This window comes from Gadus chalcogrammus, chromosome 5 (assembly GCF_026213295.1).
Source record: "Gadus chalcogrammus isolate NIFS_2021 chromosome 5, NIFS_Gcha_1.0, whole genome shotgun sequence".
In the NCBI taxonomy this organism is placed as follows: Eukaryota; Metazoa; Chordata; class Actinopteri; order Gadiformes; family Gadidae; genus Gadus; species Gadus chalcogrammus.
This window is the reverse complement of record NC_079416.1, coordinates 21,983,677-22,006,913: the sequence shown is the minus strand read 5'-3', so window position 1 is coordinate 22,006,913 and position 23,237 is coordinate 21,983,677. Positions and strand designations below refer to the sequence as shown.

At 51.7% G+C, this 23,237-nt stretch overlaps 3 protein-coding genes across 4 annotated transcripts in view; 1 reads left to right on the top strand and 2 right to left on the bottom strand.

Annotated features, from left to right (window-relative positions):
• The window catches only part of tecpr2 (tectonin beta-propeller repeat containing 2), a 21,809-nt gene extending 11,692 nt beyond the window's left edge, over positions 1–10,117 (bottom strand). The window contains exons 1-14 of the mRNA XM_056590489.1: positions 8,954–10,117; positions 8,467–8,584; positions 8,079–8,219; positions 7,353–7,481; positions 6,668–6,799; positions 6,015–6,172; positions 5,570–5,720; positions 4,841–4,993; positions 4,387–4,516; positions 3,391–3,876; positions 2,645–2,813; positions 2,085–2,307; positions 1,385–1,585; positions 1,036–1,103 (exon numbers count right to left, since the gene is read on the bottom strand). Coding sequence (XP_056446464.1) covers positions 1,036–1,103; positions 1,385–1,585; positions 2,085–2,307; positions 2,645–2,813; positions 3,391–3,876; positions 4,387–4,516; positions 4,841–4,993; positions 5,570–5,720; positions 6,015–6,172; positions 6,668–6,799; positions 7,353–7,481; positions 8,079–8,219; positions 8,467–8,547 — 2,222 coding nt within the window. The 5' untranslated portion in view covers positions 8,548–8,584; positions 8,954–10,117. The remainder of the gene's footprint in view (positions 1–1,035; positions 1,104–1,384; positions 1,586–2,084; positions 2,308–2,644; positions 2,814–3,390; positions 3,877–4,386; positions 4,517–4,840; positions 4,994–5,569; positions 5,721–6,014; positions 6,173–6,667; positions 6,800–7,352; positions 7,482–8,078; positions 8,220–8,466; positions 8,585–8,953) is intronic.
• On the top strand, positions 9,347–18,383 carry znf839 (zinc finger protein 839). Its single transcript, XM_056589790.1, has 10 exons — positions 9,347–10,981; positions 11,318–12,481; positions 13,168–13,299; positions 14,077–14,190; positions 14,433–14,525; positions 15,070–15,213; positions 15,937–16,044; positions 16,314–16,401; positions 16,933–16,981; positions 17,159–18,383. The coding sequence occupies exons 1-10, from the start codon at positions 9,881–9,883 to the stop codon at positions 18,057–18,059; spliced, it is 3,894 nt and encodes a 1,297-aa protein (XP_056445765.1). The 5' UTR covers positions 9,347–9,880; the 3' UTR covers positions 18,060–18,383.
• cinp (cyclin dependent kinase 2 interacting protein) lies at positions 18,382–23,237 on the bottom strand. Of its 2 annotated transcripts, none has more exons than XM_056590003.1 (5): positions 22,013–23,237; positions 21,124–21,289; positions 20,757–20,862; positions 20,429–20,558; positions 18,382–20,010 (listed from the first exon to the last, which is right to left on the bottom strand). In XM_056590003.1, the coding sequence occupies exons 1-5, from the start codon at positions 22,041–22,043 to the stop codon at positions 19,808–19,810; spliced, it is 636 nt and encodes a 211-aa protein (XP_056445978.1). In that variant the 5' UTR covers positions 22,044–23,237; the 3' UTR covers positions 18,382–19,807. The 2 variants fall into 2 exon arrangements, with proteins under 2 accessions (XP_056445978.1, XP_056445979.1); XM_056590004.1 differs by having other exon boundaries at positions 22,037–22,127.

Here is a 23,237-nt window from a genome sequence, read left to right as displayed (position 1 = left end):
AAAGCATGTGTGTCTCTCAATGAGACTCATTCACCTACCCATTGTCGCAGACTAGCTAGCAAGCACGCAGATAATCGTTTATATATGCAGCTAGCAAGAAAGAAGCCTCTCTACATGTCCTTCCTGAAAAGTCATCTTTGACTTTTCAAGGCCTTAAATTTAGAAACATGAATTTAAGACTTTTTAAGGATGCGCGGACACCCTGCATCAGCGTCAGACTTCATGGCTACAGTGGCAGCGCAAATACACACATCTTGACACCGTTAAATCACAGAGAGAAGGGAGTTGTTTCTAGATGTAAAGCAGAATGCACGTTGAGGCCTTCGCAATCGAACAGTAAGGATATGATCAAGGTTTAAATGAATTGTCCATATTCTTTATAATTAATAGGTTAATTAATTAATGATTGATAATTCCACAACACATAGTCAACCGCCGGGCCCTGTCGGGCATTGTTGACACACGGCGGTTTAAAAAAACGTCTACTGGCCTGAGCCACAACCCGCTCCACAGGTTCAGAACAATGGAACGCCGAGAGTGAAAGTGAAACCATAACCGGTATTCTACAGAACCCGTCGATGTTAAATTCCAGAGAACTGGGCGAGCCTTGGCCCATGTCCCTGTGGAGTGCACTCTGTTGGTCTGGGGCCTCTGAGTGGGCACAGGGGGCCCACAAACGGCAGCACACATACCTGTAACACAGCCATAATACACACCTGGCACACACACACACACACTTATAATACACCCAACAGCACACATGCCTGTAACACAGCCATAATACAAACCGAAACAAACCTGTAATACAAACAACAGCGCACATAATGTAACCCACCCATAACCCACACCCACACACACAACAGCGCACATTCCTGTAACACACCCATAATACAAACCAAACACACACCTGTAATACACACAACAGCGCACGTAGCTGTAACTCACACACATTTGAAGCACAGAGCGCCACCTGGTGTACACACCTCTGTATTGTGGGATGAGTTACTGTTAATAAAGTTAGGTTGAACCCCTCACCTGTCAGTCACATGGAGACTCAGGATGCCACAGCCTGGACCAGGGTACCCCATCCAGCACTCTGCCAGCTACACAGACACACACACACACACACACACACACACACACACACACACACACACACACACACACACACACACACACACACACACACACACACACACACACACACACACACACACACACACACACACACACGTAAGTCCTGCTCTGACCCACCTTGTCTCCCCCCCTGGTCTCCCTCCCCTGGTTTCCCCCCCCTGGTCTCCCTCCCCTGGTCTCCCTCCCCTGGTCTCCCCCCCTGGTCTCCCCCCCCTGGTCTCCCCCCCCTGGTCTCCCCAGGCCCCACCTGGTCTCCTTTAGGTGACCGCTGGTCCTCCTCGGCCGGCCCCCCCGGGGGCCCCCCGGGGCGGCAGTACCCTGGCTCTCCACCGGGGGGCGCTCCGCTGCAGCGGTAGATGTCCTCCTCCTCGTCGCTGGCCTCGGGGTCCAGGGTGGACACGGTGGAGTGGAACAGGGGGTCCTCCCGGCCACAGGGGGGCGCCGCGTCCTGCCGGACCACAGGGGCTCAGTCAGCCCCCCAGTAAAATATGTGTTGCCAGATTGGGCCCGATTTTCCTGCCCAATCTGGCAACTCACGCTGCAGCCAGGGTTGCCAGATTGGGCAGGAAAATCTGGGGCGGACACTTCTGTCCCGACTGTAACCCACAATGCATTGCAACATGAGGAATTACATTACATATTTTTTTTTATTTAGTGACCAGCCGGCCCGCTCTACGTTCTGAGCTACTGCGTCATAACAGAACATAACATCTGTCCCGACTTTCCCCGTGTGGGACGGATGGAGTATTATCTTATTTGACGGGGTGTTAACATGGCCCGCCGGCCAGGGTTGCCAGATTGGCCCAGATCTCCCACCCCAAGTTACTGGGAACCCGAGTTAATGGCTGCAGCATGCATAGTCAAATCTTTGTTGCCAGATTGGGCCAGATTTTCCTGCCCAATCTGGCAACCCTGGCTGCAGTGTGCTGCCGCCCTCTCCCACCCACCTCCTCCTCCTCCTCCTCCTCTGGTCCAATGAGAGGGCTCAGGAACTCCTCGTCGTCCTCCCCATTGGGCAGCAGGTCGGGGCCGGGGGGCGGGTCCTGGGACGCCTGCAGGTAGGAGAAGCTGCACTCCAGCAGGAGGTCCACGTCCGGGGTGGGGGGGACGGCGGGGTCGGGGGGGTCCCCCAGCAGGAGGGGAGGGAGGGAGAGGGGGCCGGCCTCTGAGCTGAGGGAGGGTAAGGGAGGGTAAGAGAGGGTGAGGGAGGGTGAGGGAGGGAGGGAGGGTAAGGGAGGGTGAGAGAGGGTGAGTGAATTATAATCAATTCCTCATTAAAACTTTTCTCAAAACTCGGAGGTAATCTCTTAAATTCAGAAGAACCGGGAGACAAGTGAACACATTGACCTCCGTAGGATCTGACACATTAGTGACCGCTATACACTCGTGTCTGAGAGACTTGGCTGTCCAGCTGTGCTGTGAGAGGAACCATACAGCTAGATAAGCAGCCGGCACACACGCTGCGTTAAAGTGCAGCCTCTCCGGGCTGTGAGGCGGCGCCGTTTACCCCGACGTGGTCCGCAGGTCCTGGGCTCGGCTGGGCTCAGGCTCGGGGGGCCGGTGCTCCAGGAGGGGCTGCTGGGTTTGAGGGTTACCGTGGCTACCGGCCCCGTCCTGCACACCCGCCATGGGCTCGGACCAGCCCCCGTCTGAGACGGTCCTCCTGCTGCAGCTGTCTGCAGACACGCAGAGAGACGGGCGCAGGGGTTAACACGGGCAGACAGACGGGTACAGGGAGTTACACGGGCAGAGAGAGCGACAGGTAGAGGGCTTTACCGGGGCAGAGAGAGTGATTCACACACAGGCAGAGATACAGGTAGAATGATTTATACACAAGTAGAGAGACAGGTGGATGGATCGTCACACAAGCAGAGAGACAGGTGGAGGGTGAGACACATGCTTGTGTTACTTTTACAACAATAGCCAAGCACTCATGCTAAACTCCTTCAAGACCTCATTAAGAGCAGATTCCTGACCTGAACCTTTGGTAGTTTCAGGCTTTGTTCACAACTACAGTATTACTTACTTTGAACATATCTAGATACGCCCCTGAGAGTCTATCATGGTTTAAGGCTTAAAACATGAAAGGCTCTCAAGGTGTTATTATGGGTCCACAAAGGGGTTTACCGACCCATTACGATGAATTATGAATTTTTTTGGGACCAGAACCGAGCCTTTTGTCAGGGTCTCTGAGCGGGGGGGGAGAGACAGCCCCCGCAGTGAGACAGGGCAGCAGACAGACAGGCGTCCTACCTTTGCGTCCCCTCCTCATCCTCTTCTTCACGCGGATGGCCTTCACCACCAGCTCCTGCTGCAGCTCCTCCGGGTCCAGGGAGGCGCTGTAGCGCTTGGAGCCCAGCTCAGAGAGGTCGGGGGTCAGCGAGGTGGAGCCGCTGTCCCAGGAGGTGACGGAGCTGCTGCGGCTGTGGGTGGAGCCGCGCTGGGGGGAGCCACGCTGGGGGGAGTGCTCCCCGACCGGCAGGAGGAAGAGCAGCTGCAGGTCCCGTCGGGAGCCGATGCCGCGGCGCGCGGAACCCTCGACCCCCTCCTCCTCCTCCTCCTCCGGCTCCTCCTCCTCCTCCTCCTCCCCGGCGCTCCTCGCTCCGCCGCCCGCGTCCTGCTTCTCCATGACGATGGCCATGGTTCTGATGGGCTGGGCCGTTTCCACCGAACCGATTGGTGGAGAGAGGACAGTGGGCGTGGTCAAAGGCGACGCGAGGCCGGCGGACGAATCAGACGCTACGAGAGGAGGAAAGAGAGAGGAGAGGAAAGAGCGGTACTGGTTACCAGTAGAGCGGTACTGGTTACCAGTTGGGTGCAGCAGTAGAGGGGTTGCGGCAGTAGAGAGGTGCGGCTAAACTGGGAAGCCCCGCCCATTCTGGCGGCGATTTGAACTCGCCCTGCAGAAGGGTCTGGAGAAGAGCAAATACATTTCTTCCTGCTTCCGATCCGCTCTTACGGGAGCCAATCACCGAGCTGGCTTTTCCCCCCTGGCGCGCTATTGGCTGGTTTAACACAATGACGACAGGGAAGCGACGGCAGGCAGCCAATTGCGGTACAGAGTCGTTTGAACTACGCCTGTTGATCCCGCCTCTGGTGCTGAAGAAAATGAAAGCAGCCTCCCCAGACCAACGTGCAATCGTAGATTGCGCGTTGGTCTGGGGAGGCTGCTGTCATTAGCCTGGCAATAGGCAGGCTAGGGTGCACCAGGAGAGGGGGTCCAGCAGTAGTGGGTGTAGGGGGTCTTACAGGGGGTCTGTCCCTCAGGGCAGCTGGAGACCCGGATGATGTCTCGGTCTCCTTTCAGGATGAACACCTCGTTCTGGCACGAGGACACGGCCACGATGTCTCCACAGCTCTCCAGAGCTCCGATCACCACCTGGACGCCACACACGAGTTTAACCACACGGACACCCACACCAGTACCTCAACCCATACCAGTACCTCAACCAGTACCCTGACGCCCATACCAGTACCTTAACCCATATCCTGACAATACCAGTACCTGAACCAATACCCTGATGCCCATACCAGTACCTTAGCCCATTCCCTGACGATACCAGTACCTTAACTAATACCCTTACACCACTACAAATACCTTATATCTAATAGATCACTATAGAGGAGTAATTATAGATGCGGTACTATCGCTAATGAAAGTTAATTATCAGTTAGCAAAAAACAAAGAGGATAATGGAGGCACCTCGTTAAGACAGTCGACGACATAGACGCTGTATTCGTTCCAGCTGAGCAGCCAGCCGTCTCTATGGAAACAGGACAGCAGACCCAGCTGTCTCTCTGCCGGGTGGTAGGCGCCGGCCGTGGACGGCCTGGGGAACAACTGGAACTCCGGGACCTGACAGACAGACAGGTAGGTGAACAGACAGGTGGACGTATTCGCCTGGCTCCATGCTAAGAGGACCATGCTGTAATGTGCCCGATATGACTTTTGTGATTTGTACTTAGCAGCGCGCAAAATGTTAGCTTAGCTTAGCGCTAATGAGGACCAGATTACAATGTTACCCTATTACCCTATGCACGAATGCCTATCTTTATGCTCATATTAGCCTAGTTGCATGCTATTGTAAGCCTAGCTCAGTACTTAATTTTAGCAGAGCTGGTTGCTAAAATGTTTGCGATATCTTTGCTAACGTAAGTCTAGCTTTATAATGTCTGCCTGGTTCTGTGCTAAAGTGAGGCTAGCTTTGTGCTAATTTTACCTTGCTGTGTGCTATAATGTTAGCCTAGCTCTGTGCTAATTTTAGCCTAGCTTTGTGCTAATGTGAGTCTAGCCGTGTGCTATAATGCTAGCCTAGCAATGTGCTATAATGTTAACCTAGCTTTGTGCTAATGTTAGCCTCACTTTGTGCTAATGTTTTAGCCTAGCTGTGTGCTAACGTGTTAGCCTAGCTGTGTGCTAACAGGAGCCTACGGGAGTGCTGGAGAGGTCTTTGAAGAGCTGCGCGTCCTCCGCCAGGCCCTGGATGTCGGCCCTCCACAGCCTGAAGCCGGGCCGCGCAGCCAGCACCTGGAGGTCGCTCTGCTTACACAGAGCGGGCAGGAAGCAGGCCCCGAACCGCCCACTGCACGCACCCACACACACACACACACACACACACACACACACACACACACACACACACACACACACACACACACACACACACACACACACACACACACACACACACACACACACACACACACACACACACACGTATAGTCACAATATGAATAATAATTCTAACTATATTAGATAAGGCTTGTGTAGCGATTTTGGGTTCAGAATTATTAGGATCATAAGGTTTATATATTAAATTAGGTCTATAAATAAGGAAGGGGCAGGGGGATAGCCCAGAGTCAACCGGGTCTCTGACCTCTTCCTTGGCTTGGTCCCCATCTGCTGCAGGACCTGCTGCTGGGTGGAAAAGAACAGCGCCCTCTGCTGGCTGCACACCAACAGCACCGTGTGGCTGTACTCCAGCTGGACGATCCCAGACGCCTCCTCCAGGAATATCACCGGCTTACACTCCCCCTACCACGGAGACGGAGACAGAGACAGAGACAGAGACAGAGACAGAGACAGAGACAGAGACAGAGACAGAGACAGAGACAGAGACAGAGACAGACAGACAGACAGACAGACAGACAGACAGACAGACAGACAGACAGACAGACGGACATGCGCACACACACAAACGTTATGGTTGGGATCTTGGGTAAAAATGGATCTCATTTAAAATGGATGTTTTCGTGTGTTTGATAATGCCGTCATAAAGTGTATCAAATTGTATTGGCATTGTTTTCTGTCGTGCAGTCATGTTGTGTACTGTTGTGGTACATTGTGTTGTGTTTCTGTTGCGTTACGTTGTGCTGTGTTATGTTGTGATAAATTACGTTGTTGTTGTGTGATGCTTTGTATCTTGCTATGTTTGTAAAGTGCGTGCGTGCCTCTGTGTGCGTCCATGCCCTTGCGTGTGTGTGTGTGTGTGTGTGTGCCCGTGCGCGTGCGGCTGTGTTGTAGCTGGACCTTGTCGAGCTCCAGGGCGGTGAAGACCACCCGGCCCTTGTCGTCCCCGGAGAAGAGCTTGGCCCCGTTGGTGCTCCAGGCCAGGCAGGTCACGGTGCTCTTGTGGAGGCCCAGCACATCGAAGCGCCGCAGCTAGGGAGACAGCCAGCGGTCAGCCTGCCTCTTTAACCAGCGACTGCACTACCAACCCTATGATCTCTGCGGGGCCAAGCAGGGTCCCAGGCTGGTCCCAGTCTGGGCCCTGCTGTCTGGGCCTAGCAGGGCCCAGACAGCAGGGCGCAGTAAAATAAGTAACAAAATACTTCCTGAAAGTGGGATGATAAACATTTCTCTATTGGTAATTCGTGTTCCCCTTGTGAGACTTCAAACATTCTCAAGATCATCACTGACGTGACACACATCATCCACGTGGTGCCTTGCTTATTGGTCACGACCCACAGTTTGAAAGGCACTGCTTCTTGTACTTCCTTCTAAACTTCCTACTGTACTTAATGTCCTTCCCACTGTACTTCCCGTCCTTCCCATTGTTTTTCCTGTCCATCCTACTGTACTTACTTTCCTTCCCACCTTACTTCCTGTCCATCCTACTGTACTTCCTTTCCTTCCCACGGTACTTTCTGTTCTTCCCACTGTACTTCCTGTCCTTCCCACTGTACTTCCTGACCTCCTCCTGCACTTCCTGTACCTGCTTATTCCGGCCAGGAAGTTGAGAGACGAGCTGGAACACCGTAACCCGTCCTGATGCCGTTCCCACGGCAACAAGATCGTCAAAACAGCTGAGGAGTTTCACTGCTGTAATAGCTTCAGATTTTCCCTGTACACGCCCACACACACACACACACACACACACACACACACACACACACACACACACGCACACACACACACACACACACACACACACACACACACACACACACACACACACACACACACACACACACGATTAAGTATGAGACCATACAGAATGAGAATATATACATAATTTCTGGGGGAAATTCTGACAGTGCCTCGAGAGATGATTTTTCTGAATAATTAGTTTCATGTTTATATCATATGTATATCATTATTATAATTCAAGTATTCATATCAAATTAAAAATAATTTCCTATATCCAAGATATTATGAATGATATGTAAGGAATATGGAATAAGGAATATGATAAGGCATTATCATATTCCTATATGATAATGCCTTAAATATAAAAAACAAACAAACATATATATACATTATATATTAACGGTTTGAAGGGAAAGCATCCCAATCTTTTCTAGTGTAGTGTTAGGGTTAACCTAACGCACCTTGATGAGGTGTTTGTCCATGTGACTGATGCAGTACAGACAGCTAACCCTGATGTGGTGTGCAGTACAGAAAGCTAACTCCGATGTGGTGTGCAGTACAGACAGCTAACCTTGATGTGGTGCTTGTCCATGTGACTGAGCCTGCGGGAGTACAGATAGAGGACTCCGATGCTGCTGCCCACAGCGATGAAGTCCCGGCTGCTGTCCAGCGCAGTCAGGTACACCAACACGGAGCGGAAACCCTTCTGGACCTGGAGCCGTACAGAAACACGGTATAACCAGGGACGGACCATCTTTGAGGACATTCATTTGTAATGGTATCACCTTCACCTTAAAAATAAATAATGACCTTCTTGAGGTATACAAAATCTCAATCCTTCATATGACTATACTAATCCTTCTGATCTGTATGTGATGTGTGTGTGTGTGTGTGTGTGTGTGTGTGTGTGTGTGTGTGTGTGTGTTTGTGTGTGGGGGGGGGGGGGGGGGTCGGGGTACCTTTTCTGGGATGCTGTTCAGCAAGTAGTACAGAGGGCAGAACTCCCTCAGGATGGACTGTGGGGGGGTCGGCGTTGCCATGGCTCAAAGCGAGGATGGGCCAGCTAAATAGCTTGTGCTAAACAATAAAAAAAGCTTTACTAGAATATTGACTAACCAATCTTATGTCTGCATTATACATATCATGTTGTGTGATGACTATGCTCCGTTGTTGTGCAAGTATATTCATGTTATATCAATATTAACTATGCACTATAAAAAATGTCATTCTACTCTGAGTGACACGCATATATCTATCAACCACACAGGCTGGTGCAGTTTGCAGTAACGCAGTATACACAGTTGATTAGAGTAATTTAAAAGACAACATTTGATTATTTGGGCTGTGCATGGCACAGGATGGGCGGAAGGCTAGCATTATTAGCCCGGATAGCAGCAGGAAACCCTTATCGCTACCAATAATGACCCAGATATAAAACAAACTTACAGAATGTGTCTTTCTAATAGGATGATACCGTGGATGATATTTGGATTCAAAACGACACGGATGACATTGCTCAGCTTCAACATTGTGTCTTGAAAGACAAACATTGCAGCGTTTCAGAGGCTGTTCCGATGTCAACAAACCGCACGTCCTTGCTGAACTGCGCCACCAATTGGCGACCAATGAGAAGGCAGAACATAACGAATGACTCATTCATGGCATTTATATTTTTACTTTATTTATTGTATATAAATTATGGATAAATTGTTGTTATGTAAACAAATAAAGGTAGCACTGACTTGATATTAATAGTAAGGAAAAATAACGATTTTGTTTTCCCCCTGTCGAGAAAAAAAAAATAGCCGGATACGGAAACAACGTCACTGAGATAACTCGGGTGTTGGCAATCCCCGGCGGTGGAGTCGGAACGGAGTGACGACCGTATTGTCCGATACTGCCTGTCGTATTCTCGGATGTCCTGTATGTATTAATGGAATTATAACAGCACATTCGCCGAGATAGGTTCGCGATGTAGTTATAACGCTTATCTATTTAGGGATTTAGAGCATAGCGTGCCACGTGTATATGTAGTGTCTAATTCCTCGCAGTGAAGCCAAAGCCATGTCACATCTCCGCCGCTCGGCCAGTTTGTTGTCGATCCAGTCCGGGAACCATTTCCTCTTGACTCCGTCGAAGGAAAACGCTAGGCTAGTAAAAAAATCTTCGCGGTCCGTTATCTTTTCGTGTTTTAATTTTACAAGTTGATGTTTTCAAACATTAAATGCGTCTATTTTATCGATTATTAATGCTAACATTTATTTGATCACGTTTTTGCTGGTTACAATTCATTTTTCTAATCGATCGAGCGGCTCCGTTTATTGCACATTATTTTTAGCTTGTGACGCTGGTGGCTAGTCTTCTCGAGCCAAAATGGCGGACAACGAGGAGGAGAATAAATTGTGTTCGGCGGAGGCGGCAGAACATGATGTCGAGTGTGTTCCACCGCCTGCACCCCAGATAGACTCGACCGAAGGTCCCTCGGATGACCCGACCGAGAAGAGCCAAATAACCGCGGGAGTGACAGTTGCTGAGGGCTTGACGGACTTCCTGCAGACCTGCACCGCCAAGACGGAGGGAGATAGCCCCCTCGTCACAACCAGCGTGGACGATGGCTCCATAGTCACACACACCGTGGGAGAGGGTTCACTAGTCTCGCGCACGGTGGAAGATGGTTCAATAGTCACACACACCGTGGAAGATGGTTCACTAGTTACGCACAGCGTGGACGACGGTTCACTAGTAACACACAGCGTGGACGACGGTTCACTAGTAACACACAGCGTGGACGATGGTGCACTAGTAACGCACAGCGTGGACGATGGTGCACTAGTAACACACACCGTGGACGATGGTTCCATCATCACACACAGCGTGGACGATGGTTCCATAGTCACACACACCGTGGACGGCGGCCAGGTGGAACAGGCGGTGTACGCCGGCACCTCCACGGAGTACACTACGGTCAGTGCCGAGCTAGTCAACGCGCTGTCCTCAAACACCACCATCATATACGTCCAGCCGGACGGGAGCTTCGTGGAGGGATCGGGTCTGACAGCCGAAGAGCATCAGGCTTTGGTGGAGCAGTTGACCAAACAGCAGATCGTCCAGGTCTCGGACAGCGAGGCAGCCCGCCTGTTTGACAACCAGATCATCAAAACAATCCCTGCGAGTAGCACGCAGTTCGCGACCCTGGCGCCCAGCGAACTCCAGCAAGTTATTGACCAAGTCACCAAATCCCAGCTGCAGCAGAGCCCGCCCGTTCCGGCCCAGCAGAAGGCGGTGGCCGCCAAGCCGGCGGAGCAGCTCGGGGGTGCTGGGGACGCCGGTGGGCTGTTCACGCTGAAAGCCAACCCGGTGGAAGCGGCGGGAAGCGGGGTCAAGCACCAGGTCCACGCGTCGCAGCAGCTGAAGAACGTGGCCAAGCAGGTGGCAATACAGTCCAGCAATACCGTCAGACTGTCTCCAAAGAAGGTCAGAGTCCACTTGTATTCGTTTTATACTATCCTAGAGTTTACGTACTACATAAATACTATCCTACAGTTTACCCACTGTCCTATATTTATAATGTGTGTAGTACTGTCCCATACGCTGAAACGGTATTAGACTACTGTACAGGTGCATAAACATATATTTATAATATATTGTATTGTGCCGTGCTGGGTCTTTCCTTTCTCTGAAGTCGGGGCCAGTGTGTGATGGGGATAGAAGAATGCATTCATAATGATGGACAGATGTTCAATCAAATATTGAAATTCTATTCAGATAAGTCATACATACTCATAAATGAATGCTTTTTTGCGTCTCCAGCCTGAGCCAATCAGAATCCAGATCCAGGTTCCTCCCAAACAGGAGTTGAAGCCCATGACCACCATCACCTTCCCCCAGCAGAACAACATGGCTGTCAATCAGCAGCACATCAAGGTCTCAGCCAATGGCAGCGTGAGCGGCTCCCAGATCATCCACATCCAGCCAATAGTGACCCAGCAGGGCCAGCAGTTCTACCTGCAGCAGAACCCCGGGGAACCGCCCATCCAGCTGCTGCTCCAGGGCCCCAACCCCGTGGTGGGCTCCCTGGTGCCCATGCTGCAGAAGATGGCGGGGCAGACCACCACCACGCTCACCCTCCCCGTGCACAAGATCACCGCCACGCAAGCTCCGGTCGCCATGACGGTCCCCAAGGTGGTCCCCTCCCCCGTACGCCTTCTGAAGACCACGCCCACTTCCGCCCTCCCCGCCGTCAAGCCTCCGACCAACGGGAAGACGGTCGCCGTCAAATGTCCCGCCAAGTCTCCCGTGGCGGTCGCCGTGCCGACGACGGTGGCTGTTGCGGCGGCGGCGGCGGGCGCGTCCCCCGCCGCTGCCGCCGCCGTGGCGAGCGCCCGCCCCCCCCTTCCGACGCCGGCCAAAGAGAAGGTGAAGGAGCGGGAGAAGAAGAGCAAGAGCCGCGAGAAGAAGCCGCTGAAGGTGCAGACGCGGTCGGGGCGCGTCTCCCGGCCCCCCAAGTACAAGGCCAAGGACTACAAGTTCATCAAGAACGAGGACCTGGCCGAGAGCCACCCCTCGGACTCGGACGACTACTCTGAGATGAGCGTGGAGGAGGAGGGCGAGGAGGGCCGCGAGGGGGCCCCCTCCTCCGGCAGCGGACACAAGTCCAAGGCCTTCCAGTGCAAGAGCTGCGACAAGGCCTACATCGGCCACGGGGGGCTCAACCGCCACTTCAAGCTGAACCCCACCCACGGAGTGCCGGTACCCCTCCCCCTCCCCAGCACCGCCCCGGCAGCGGCCGCGACCCCGGCCGGCGCCACCGCCCAGGAGCCGGCCGGGCCCCGCCCCGACGGCAAGGAGGAGGTGGAGAAGGACGGAGACCCCCTCGCCAAGGAGGAGGAGAAAGGGGAGGAGAAGAAGAAGAAGAAGAAGGAGGAGGAAGAGGAGGAGGAGGAGGAAGATGCCGACGACGACGCATCGATAAAGGTCTGCTCCACCTTCTACTGTCTGTCTGCTCCACCTTCTACTGTCTGTCTGCTCCACCTTCTACGGTCTGTCTCGCTCCACCTTCTGCTCTCTGTCTGCTCCACCTTCTACTCTCTGCGCCACCTTCTACTCTCTGTCTGCTCCACCTTCTACTCTCTGTCTGCTCCACCTACTACTGTCTGTCTGCTCCACCTTCTGTCTGTCTCCTCGTCCTTCTACTGTCTGTCTGCTCGTCCTTCTACTGTCTTTCTGCTCCTCCTACTGCTGTCTGTCTGCTCCTCCTACTGCTGTCTGTCTGCTCCTCCTACTGCTGTCTGTCTGCTCCTCCTACTGCTGTATGTCTGCTCCACCTTCTGCTGTCTATCTGTCTCTATCTCCTCTCAAAAGGGCTTTATTGTGGAATGCATACCTTTTACATAAAGAAAATAATTAATGATGATAAATACAATTTGAATTTAATTAAATACAATGCAAATTTAAGTAAAAATGTGTTTCAGTTCAGCGGTCAAAAAGGACCTGACTAGGACCCCCAGTGTTCATTCATTAAAGGCAGTGGCGGGTCTAGACGTGGGGGGTCTAGACGTGGAGGGTCTAGACGTGGGGGGTCTGGACGTGGGGGGTCTAGACGTGGGGCGTCTCTTGCTGTGCATCAATGAAGTGTCCTGACGCCTGCTTCTCCTCCCCAGAGTGACGGGGGCCCGGCCGCAGCCGTGGGCCTCAGGGGGGTCCAGTCCAGGGGCCCGGGTCGGCCCAGGGGCCGCGGGCGGGGGCGGGGCCGCGGGAGAGGCCGGGGCCGCCCTCCCGGACCCCCAGCCAAGGTGCGTACATCAGAGTCGTGTTAAAGGGGACACATTATACCACCAGGTGTGTGTGATTAACATTTACAATCTAGGTGGCCACGCCCACTGGTGATGTCAGAAGACGCAGATTTTCAAAAGGGCTTGTAAATGCTAATCACACACACACCTGGTGGTATAATATGTCACCCTTAACCCTCCCCACCCATGGTGTGTGTGTGAGTGTTGTGTACCCCATTCTAAAATATATTTTTAACCCCCCCATGTGCGAGTCGCGACGGGAGCTCCATGCATTTTGGGGGTCACTAGGGCTCATTCACACTACCTCCGTCCGTCGTCGGATCTCATTGACTTTGCATGGGGCGCTCGCGTAATGCGTTGTGGGTCCGTCCGTCCATTCGGCTCGGTGGCCTGCGTCAAAAAGTGGAGAAATGTTAAACTTTTCAGCCAGCCCCAGATCCGTCGGGAAATCAGATCGCGCAAAATACACTCCACGCGTCTACTGGATCCATTTTGCAATAATAAGCAGGAAAAATCCGGCTGTTATATTTTTTTTAAGGAAATGTGGAATGATTGGATTGTTTTTAGTCTCCTGTTTGTGTCACCTTTTAGAATTTATATCCACACATCCCGTTGTAGCGGGTAGCGATTTGTTTGGCTGCAGTATGCGTCTACGAAGACTAGTCCCCTATAGGGCAGACGCGCCCTCGGTCATCCGTCGACGGACGCACGCAGTGTGAGCGAGGCGTTGTGGTTCTTTGAGGACCACGATGGTCATGAAGGTGTCCTGCCCCCCAGGTGCTGATCGGCGTCCCAGGCAGGCGGGGTCGCAGAGGGAGACCACCAAAGCTGGGGGGCGCCAAAGCCAGCCTAGAGCAACAGACGGAGAGGAGGAAAGAGAGACTGCAAGAGGTCTGTCTGTCTGTCTGTCTGTCTGTCTCTGTCTCTGTCTCTGTCTCTGTCTCTGTCTGTGTCTGTGTCTCTCTGTCTCTGTCTGTCTGTGTCTGTCTCTGTCTCTCTGTCTGTGTCTGTCTGTCCGTCTGGTGGAGAGGAAAAGAGAGATTGCTAGAGGTCTGTCTTTCTCTTCATGTGTGTGTGTGTTTTACTGAAGGTCCATTGGTGTGTATATTAAGTGTGTGTGTGCGTGTGTGTAGCTGGTGGAGCAGTGTGAGGACCAGGAGCTGTTGGAGGTGGTCCTGCCCCGCTTGGCCAAAGCCCTCACCCTCTGGGAGCTGCTGCTGGCCAAGGTACCGCCACTAAGAACCAGCACTATGGACTCATTAGTACCCTGGACTCATTAGTAACCGTGACTCATTAGTACCCTGGACTCATTAGTACCCTGGACTCATTAGTACCCGTGACTCATTAGTACCCTGGACTCATTAGTACCCGTGACTCATTAGTACCCTGGACTCATTAGTACCCTGGACTCATTAGTACCCGTGACTCATTAGTACCTGTGACTCATTAGTACCCGTGACTCATTAGTACCCGTGACTCATTAGTACCATTTACTCATTAGTACTATTTACTCATTAATAATGATTACTATCACTATTTATTACATTTACTATTTACTCATGATTACTATTACTACTTTTACTATTTGCTGATTACTATTAACAAATATTACAATAGCTAGTATTACTATTCCCAAAAATAGAGAGTCATTTGGCCGACTCTCTTCTGAGCAAACTGAACAGTGAGTACGTCTGTAAGGAGTAGGTGGGGGTCAGTCTACTCTAAGGTTACTATGTGCGTGGTGGGTGTTGTGGTTGTGTGTTGCTGCAGGTTGAAAAGGGTCCAGCCAAGCCCCATTTCCCTGACGTGTACCGCGAGTTTGAGTCTTTACAAGGGCAGGTCCGCAAGATGGCCCAGGAGTATATCTGCAACCCCCAGGGCATGAACACGGCCCTGGAAGTCCGCAATATAGAGGTACGCTTTCAAAATAAAGGTACACATTCAATATAGAGGTCTGCTTTCAAAATAAAGGTACACATTCATTATAGAGGTATGCCTTTAATATAAAGGGACGCCTTTAATATGGAGCTGCGCTTTTAATATGGAGGCACACATTTAATGCCTTTAATATAAAGGGATGTCTTTAATGTAGAGGTACGCTTTTAATATAGAGGTACGCAGTGCGCTTTCAAATAAAGCTTCACATTTAATATATAGGTGTGCCTTTAATATATAGGTACTGTTTAAATATATATGTACGACTTTAATAAAGAGGTACACATTTAATATAGAGGTACGGCTTTAATATAGAGGTATGCCTTTAATCTAGAGGTACACATTTAATATAGAGGTATGCCTTTAATATAAAGGGACGCCTTTAATATGGACGTAGGCTTTTAATATAAAGGGACACTTTTAATATAGAGGTATGCTTTTAATATATATAGGAATGCTTGTGATATAGCTGTACGCCTTTCATTATAGGGGTATGCTTTCAATGTAGGGGTAAACCTTTAATATAATATATATACCTCTAAGATATAGGTTGTGAACCCAGTTAGTTAAGATTGGCACTTCTTCGGTTGAAAGATTGGGTTAGTCTTGTTTTTCTTTAGAATGATTAGAAACGCCCCTTGTGTTTCCCTACGGCTGCGTGGCAGACTTTACATCCCGTCCTAATGACTGCTTGTACTACAGGTCGCTAAATCACTGGGGATCTTCGACGAGGTGAACAAGCTCAAAGTGGTCCCCGGTTCAGCTCAAAGCTCGTCCAACCTGGCAACCAAGAACGTGCGCTATATGGAGGTAAACAAATATGGACATAATCTACAGACACAAATATTTTACACGTTGTACGATGAATATAATATAGTAATCCATCTCATGTCTATCTATTGTCCGCTGTACTAAAATGAATACACTTGGTCAGTTATTGTAGTACTTACCCTCTTCTACATCTAAATACTGTAATGTGTGAACATATCGTAGAAATCCCTCTTCTGTATCCTCAATACTTGAGATTATACGACTAGTGTGCTGGAATCAGTGATGATCATTTCGTCCCTTGGTTCCAGAACACCAAGATGCTGCCCCCGTCCAAGAGGTTCAAGATGGAGAACAGAGTTCCTGTCCAGCAGAATGGAATAGAGAACCCCCCCAAAGGTACGGGCTACACAACGCTACACAACGCTACACAACGCCACACAACCAACCGTCAGATAGCTGCCGTTGGGACCAGCAACACAGCCACAGGTTGGGATTAGGCTAAGGGTTCTGACATGGTTAAGGGGTTCTGATGAGGCTAAGGATTCTGACATGGAAAAGGTTAAGGGGTTCTGATGAGGTTAGCGTTAAGAGGTTTTGATGAGGCTAAGGGTTCTGACATGGTAAAGGTTAAGGGGTTCCGATGAGGTTAAGGGGTTCCGATCAGGTTAAGGGGTTCTGATGAGGCTAAGGCTTCTGACATGGTAAAGGTTAAGGGGTTCCGATGAGGTTAAGGAGTTCCGATGAGGTTAAGGGGTTCCGATGAGGTTAAGGGGTTCCGATGAGGTTAAGGGGTTCCAATGAGGTTAAGGGGTTCCGATGAGGTTAAGGGGTTCTGATGAGATTGGGTACGGTTTTCTTGGGGTTCGAGGAGCTGGGGTTTATATGTAATGTTGTGTTTTCACTTCATGTACTTTTTGTCTTCTTCAGTTACAGTTGGAGCCAGGGTTCTCCCCACCACCACCACACCCTCCTCCAGGTAGCTACCGCCTCCATGTGACGGAGATAACTCCTCTCTCAGACCTCCATGTGACGGAGATAACTCCTCTCAGACCTCCGTGTGACGGAGGCGACCTCCGATAGAACCTCATTTAATTGGAGAACCGTTGCAGCGTTTAGCGGTTCAGTAACACCGTCATGTTTCTCTTTGTTCCAGCTCCTCCACCCTGCTGCTTCCCACGCTCCCCCAGACCCTTGCTCCCTCCACACCCCTGACCTCCATCCCTCCCTCCTCCACCTCCCTGACCTCCATCACGCCCTCCTCCACCTCCCTGACCTCCATCACGCCCTCCTCCACCTCCCTGACCTCCATCACGCCCTCCTCCACCTCCCTGACCTCCATCACTCCCTCCTCCACCTCCCTGACCTCCTCCACTCCCTCCTCCACCACCCCTTCCTTCTCCTCCTCCCTGACCTCCATCACTTCCTCCTCCTCCTCCCTGACCTCCATCACTTCCTCCTCCCTGACCTCCATCACTTCCTCCTCCTCCACCACCCCTTCCTTCTCCTCTCTGACCTCCATCACTTCCTCCTCCTCCACCACTCCCTCCCTGACCTCCTCCACCACTCCCTCCCTGACCTCCTCCACCCTCCTGAGCTCCATCACCCCCATGGAGCTGATCCAGGACCACCTGTCCAACAGCCTGGCCCCCGACAGCGAGGGGGAGCCCATGGACACCGAGGACGCGGCCCCGCCGACGCACCCGGAGACCGCCGCGGGGCCACAGCAGGCTGTTGTCACGGTTACCGCCCCCACTCCAGTCGCCGCGGTCGCCGCCTCGACCCTGCCCGTCACTCAGATCGTCGCCAGGGTCTCCGCGCCGACCCCGGCCGTCACTCAGCAGAGCGTCGCCGTGGTCCCCACCCCGACTCCCGCCAGCGTCAAAGAGGACCCCGCCCCGCCCGCTGCCCCCCAGGGGCCCGGGGCTCCGGACCAGATCGTGATCGTGGAGGGGCCCGACGGGACCACCATGCACATCCAGACCCCAGAGGGGGTCCCACTGGAGGCGGTCCAGGCCCTGCTGGGCATCGAGGGCTCAGAGGAGAGCAGAGCCTAGCTCTGACCCGCACCGGTTCTGACCCGCACCGGTTCTTACCAGCTCTGAACCGGACCGGTTCTGACCAGCTCTGACCCGGACAGGTTCTGACCCGGACCGGACCAGCTCTGACCCGGACCGGACCAGCTCTGACCCGGACCGGTTCTGACCAGCTCTGACCCGGCCCAGACCAGCTCTGACCCGGCCCGGACCAGCTCTGAGAGGAGAGGAAGAACTCATCCACACACAAGTTGGATTTGACGTCTTGGATCCAAACTAGCAGATTGATCGGGGGCAGGAGGCGGGGGCAGGAGGCGGGGGCGGGGTCCTCCCATTGGGAGGTTGGATGGAGGGTCGGACGAGGTGACCGGTGGGGTTGGAGATCCACCCCTACCACGTGTATAAATGCAAATGATCCACTTCCAGGGAAAGTTAAACCAATTAAGTTCCCCAATCAGTTAAATTCCCTTCTCTCAAGTTCTTGAGAACCAGACTTCCTGGGCGTGTGTTGGTTCTCCCCTGGTCTCTTGTTCCCCGCGCTCCATCCAGCCTTCTTGTACAGTAGTTCACTCAGAACACCGGTAGCAGGTTAGCCAACTAGCGCACGGCGGTTGACAGCTAAACAGTGTGCGGCGGCTACACGGTTGCTAGGTAATTAGTGTATGGTGGTTACCTGGTTGCTAGGAAACTGGTTTATGGCCGTTGCTAGGTAACTGTTGTACGGCGGTTACCTGGTTGCCAGATAGCTACCGTATGACAGTGACCAGGTTGCAAGCTTGCTTGTATACCGTGGTAATCTGGTTACCGGGCAACCAGCGTACCGTGGTGATCAGGTTACCAGGCAACCGGCCAACGGTGCCAATACTTGTGTTTCAGGTGTTTCGGTGCGCCCAGTATGCTTTGTAAATTTGTAAACATTTTTCAATGTTTTCCTATCTATATATAGAGAAGTAGTCTTTCCTTTCCAATATGAAGTGTTTAGTTGGTTGTGATGTTTATATGTAGATACATATGAAAAGGATCTTTAAAAAAAGCTGCACTATTTTATTACTTTTTTATAATAAAAGACCCTGTAAGTGTCCACATGTAACCGGGGTTTGTACTACACATGGGAAAGGATGCAACATTGGACAAGAAAAGAGGCAGATGGTGTTATTTTATTCATTGTGATGCTGTACAACCGTTTTATAATCTGTTGAGGGGTTCTGTCCCTCTAATAAACGTGTGTGATCATAAAGAGTTGTCGTCACTACAGAGTGCTACTAAAAGCTTTCTGGGGTGAGGTCTGGAGTACACCCATCTATATCCACAGGGCTCTGGAGTCAGGTACACCCACCTATATCCACAGGCCTCTGGAGTACACCCATCTATATCCACAGGCCTCTGGAGTCTGTAGTACACCGACCTATATCTACAGCCCTCTGTCATACACCGACCTATATCTACAGCCCTCTGTCATACACCGACCTATATCTACAGCACTCTAGTACACTGACCTATATCTACAGCACTCTGTAGTCTAGTACACCGACCTATATCTACAGCGCTCTAGTACACGACCTATATCTACAGCCCTCTGTCATACACCGACCTATATCTACAGCCCTCTGTCGTACACCAACCTATATCTACAGCACTCTAGTACACCGACCTATATCTACAGCACTCTGTAGTCTCTAGTACACCGACCTATATCTACAGCACTCTGTAGTCTCTAGTACACCGACCTATATCTACAGCACTGGAGTCTGTCGTACACCGACCTATATCTACAGCGCTCTGTGGCCGGTCTCCAGCAGCAGGGCCTCCAGGGCCAGCCGGCTGTCTGCGGGGACGTAGGGTTGGTGCAGCCAGCAGGAGAGGTACACCATGCACAGGTCCTGGGGCCCGGTGTGGGCCAGCTCCTGCAGCACCCTCTGCTTCAGAGCCAGCTCCTTCTGGTAGCACTGCAGCAGGCCTGCCGACTGCTCCACTAGAGGGACCCGGGTGGACACGAAAACATATTCAAAGGTGGAACACATCGTTGGTCTGACAGGCTGCTACTACTACTTAATGTCATTGGCACGGTAGAGGCCATGGCTGTATTGTAGGCAGACCTTTCCATGTATTGTCTCTATTCTATAAACTATTGAGATGGTAGCGAAGCATCCTCTATTTTGATATTATGATCGATATAAAATATATGACACTGAGCAGCTGTGAAGGTTGGCATTAGTAGTAGTCTCATCTGTGGTACAGACAAAACGTATCGCGTACAGAGATACATTTTCAGCATTTTGTTCTAGTTTCTACTATTAATGTAAATGTTTGTCTGTCCCCTGTTGTGTCCCCGTAAACGTCCCGTCAGGGGACCATAAAGCCCCCCCTCCCCTCCCGTGAGGTAAACCCACCGAACAGCTGCGTGGGCCAGCCGTGGAACAGTGGGCCCCCCCGGCCGGCCGCGCCCCTCTGGAAGGTCTCCAGCTCCAGGACCCCCCGCTCAGACGAGGCCAGGCGCTCCATCTTGGCGACGATGGACGCCTGGTGGACAGACTCGGTACTTCATCACCACGCCCCGGCGCTCGACAACAACCAGCGTCTCAACTAGAGTTCTCGTGCATAATATTATTTATATTTATATTCGATGTTCGATGCTCCTCCTAGCTGAATGTTGGGGTGTCCCTGAGCGAGGCACCCTGATATCTCTAGATGGAGATGATGTGACGGGTAACTACCCACCATCTTGCTGACCACACCCACAAGCTCGGAGCACGCCTGCTCCAGGGGTCGGCCGCGGGCGGGGGGTGCTGAGCCTGGCGGGGGGGCCGCGGCCTCACCGGGAGACCTGGGGGGGGGGGGGGGGGGGCACGGGGGGTCGTTAGTGTGTAGTGGTGTGTTAGTGTGTAGTGGTGTGTTAGTGTGTAGTGGTGTGTTAGTGTGTAGTGGTGTGTTAGTGTGTAGCGGTGTGTTAGTGTGTAGTGGTGTGTTGGTGTGTTAGTGTGTAGTGGTGTGTTTGTGTGTAGTGGTGTGTGTTGTGTTGTGTCTACAACACGGGAACTTTAAGGGTGATGTGTACCCTATCTCCAGAGGATGAGAGCGGACGCACCGTTTGAGCCGCTGGTCGACGATCTTCTCGGCCACGCCCGAGCCCTCGTTGTTGAGCTTCTCCCAGCGGAGGATCAGGTTGTGCCAGTCGGCGGCGTTGTCCTTCAGCTTCCGCCCACTTCCTGTGACCGCACTGCACTTCCTGCTCTCCGATGATGGTGATTGGTCTGGAAGTAGGGACAAGAAGGGGATTATAACGCAACAGCAAGGCTAGCCCTCATCGACCCTACCTAGAGGTCCCTCACCTAACCCTACCCCTAGGTAACTGACCCTAACCTAACCACTACTGACCCTAACCTAACCTCAGTGACCTCACCCCTAGATAACTGACCCTAACCTGACCATACCCCTAGATAACTGACCCTAACCTAAGTTAGGTTAGGGTCAGTTATCTAGGGGTTAGGTTAGGGTCCTCAAGGTACGGTTAGGTTAGGGTCAGTAGTGGTTAGGTTACCTAACCACTACTGACCCTAACCTAACCGTACCTTGAGGACCCTAACCTAACCCCTAAATAACTGACCCTCACCCTTACTGAACCTAAACGAACTCTACCCCCAAGTAACTGAACCTAACCCTACCTAGAGGATCCTAACTTAACCCCTAACATAGCCCTCACCTAACCCTTACCCCTAAAAACGGACCCTATCCTAACCCTATATCACTAACCCTAACCTGACGTTACCTAACTGACCCTTACCTAACTCCACCCTTATATTAATGACCCTAACCCTAACTAACTGACCCTAACCTACCCCTACCAAACTGACATACATACAGACCAAGTACAGTAGGTCTTCAATAAACCAGCGTAAATACATACTAAATGGATGATACAAATAATAATAGTACTATAATTGTAAATGACAACAGCATGTTACTGTCATGTTTACCCTGCACAGTGAGTCCCACGCTACCTTCCATCCCGCCGGCTCAACTCAGGCACGTTTCTCTCCTGGACGTCAATCAAACGTCCCTCCTCCGTCCGCTGAGGACGGCTCAGCGGGCCAGGGTCTCTTGGTGTCTGGGGAACAAGTAACGTCCGACGGGTGGTTTTAAAAGTGTTTACAAACCACTTCCATGCCTCATCTGCCGTGGCAGATGCTTTGGTTCCTAATACGTCACGTCCGTTTTCCTCTCCCCGATTGGTGTTGCTTGGACGACGCGTTCGAATCCTGTGGGATACGGGACTTACGTCGGGAGAGATTTAATACTTCCGTATTTACAATTTAGAGAAAACGATGTGATTGGTCCAAGATTGCATGGAACTATGATTTAGGTGCATTACATTAAGTGTCCAATGTTTGTGGGCCTTCTTGTGGTGTGTAGACAGTTCTGAATATGACATCTTACAGAAAGATACCAAATGCATGGCTGTAATTAGCTAATTACCAGCGCGAACGTGGATATTCAGAATCTCCCATAGCGCATTATCAGAAGTGTCCGCGGTGAACTCTCGCAGGCAGCCACCAGGGAGCAGTGTTGCCAGATTGGGGCATATTTCCCGCCAAATCGGGCAATACTGGCTGCAGGCAGACACCGCTCCTTGTGGGGTAGCGCTGTTGGACATTCCGCGGTCCGGTCCATGGGTCACATGCCGCCTTCAAAACGCTCGGAGTTTCCGGGAAGTTCGGAGGTCTGGACCCTAAGCTCGGAGGAAAGTGCTCTGAACACTCTGTTGGGTCGGAGTTTTCACCTCACAACAATGGCTGCCCATTTCATTGAAAGACTGAAGTGAATTTGCAGCAAGCACTAAGAGGCGAACTTAACACCCATTCTAACATTTGCATTGCGATCAATTATAGCCTACAATTATAAACATCACCTGCTAAATTCTCGCTCATGTTCAACAATCGCAAGCAGTTCTAATTACTGATTCATCTGATGAAGCAAAGAGATGCAAAGAGGTCCCTGCGGGCATCCATACTTGTTATTAAGAAGTCCAGTCTCACGAACGATCTGTTTTTCCGGTTTTATATCATAGCATACGAACTTCTGAGGAGCGTTTCCTAAACACTCTTATTCGAGAAGGGAAGGTTTACGTAAAGACAAGTAAGAGCTTCCGAACCTCCGAGCTGTTTTGAAGGCGGCAACACACGGAGCCTACGTCACTCGGTA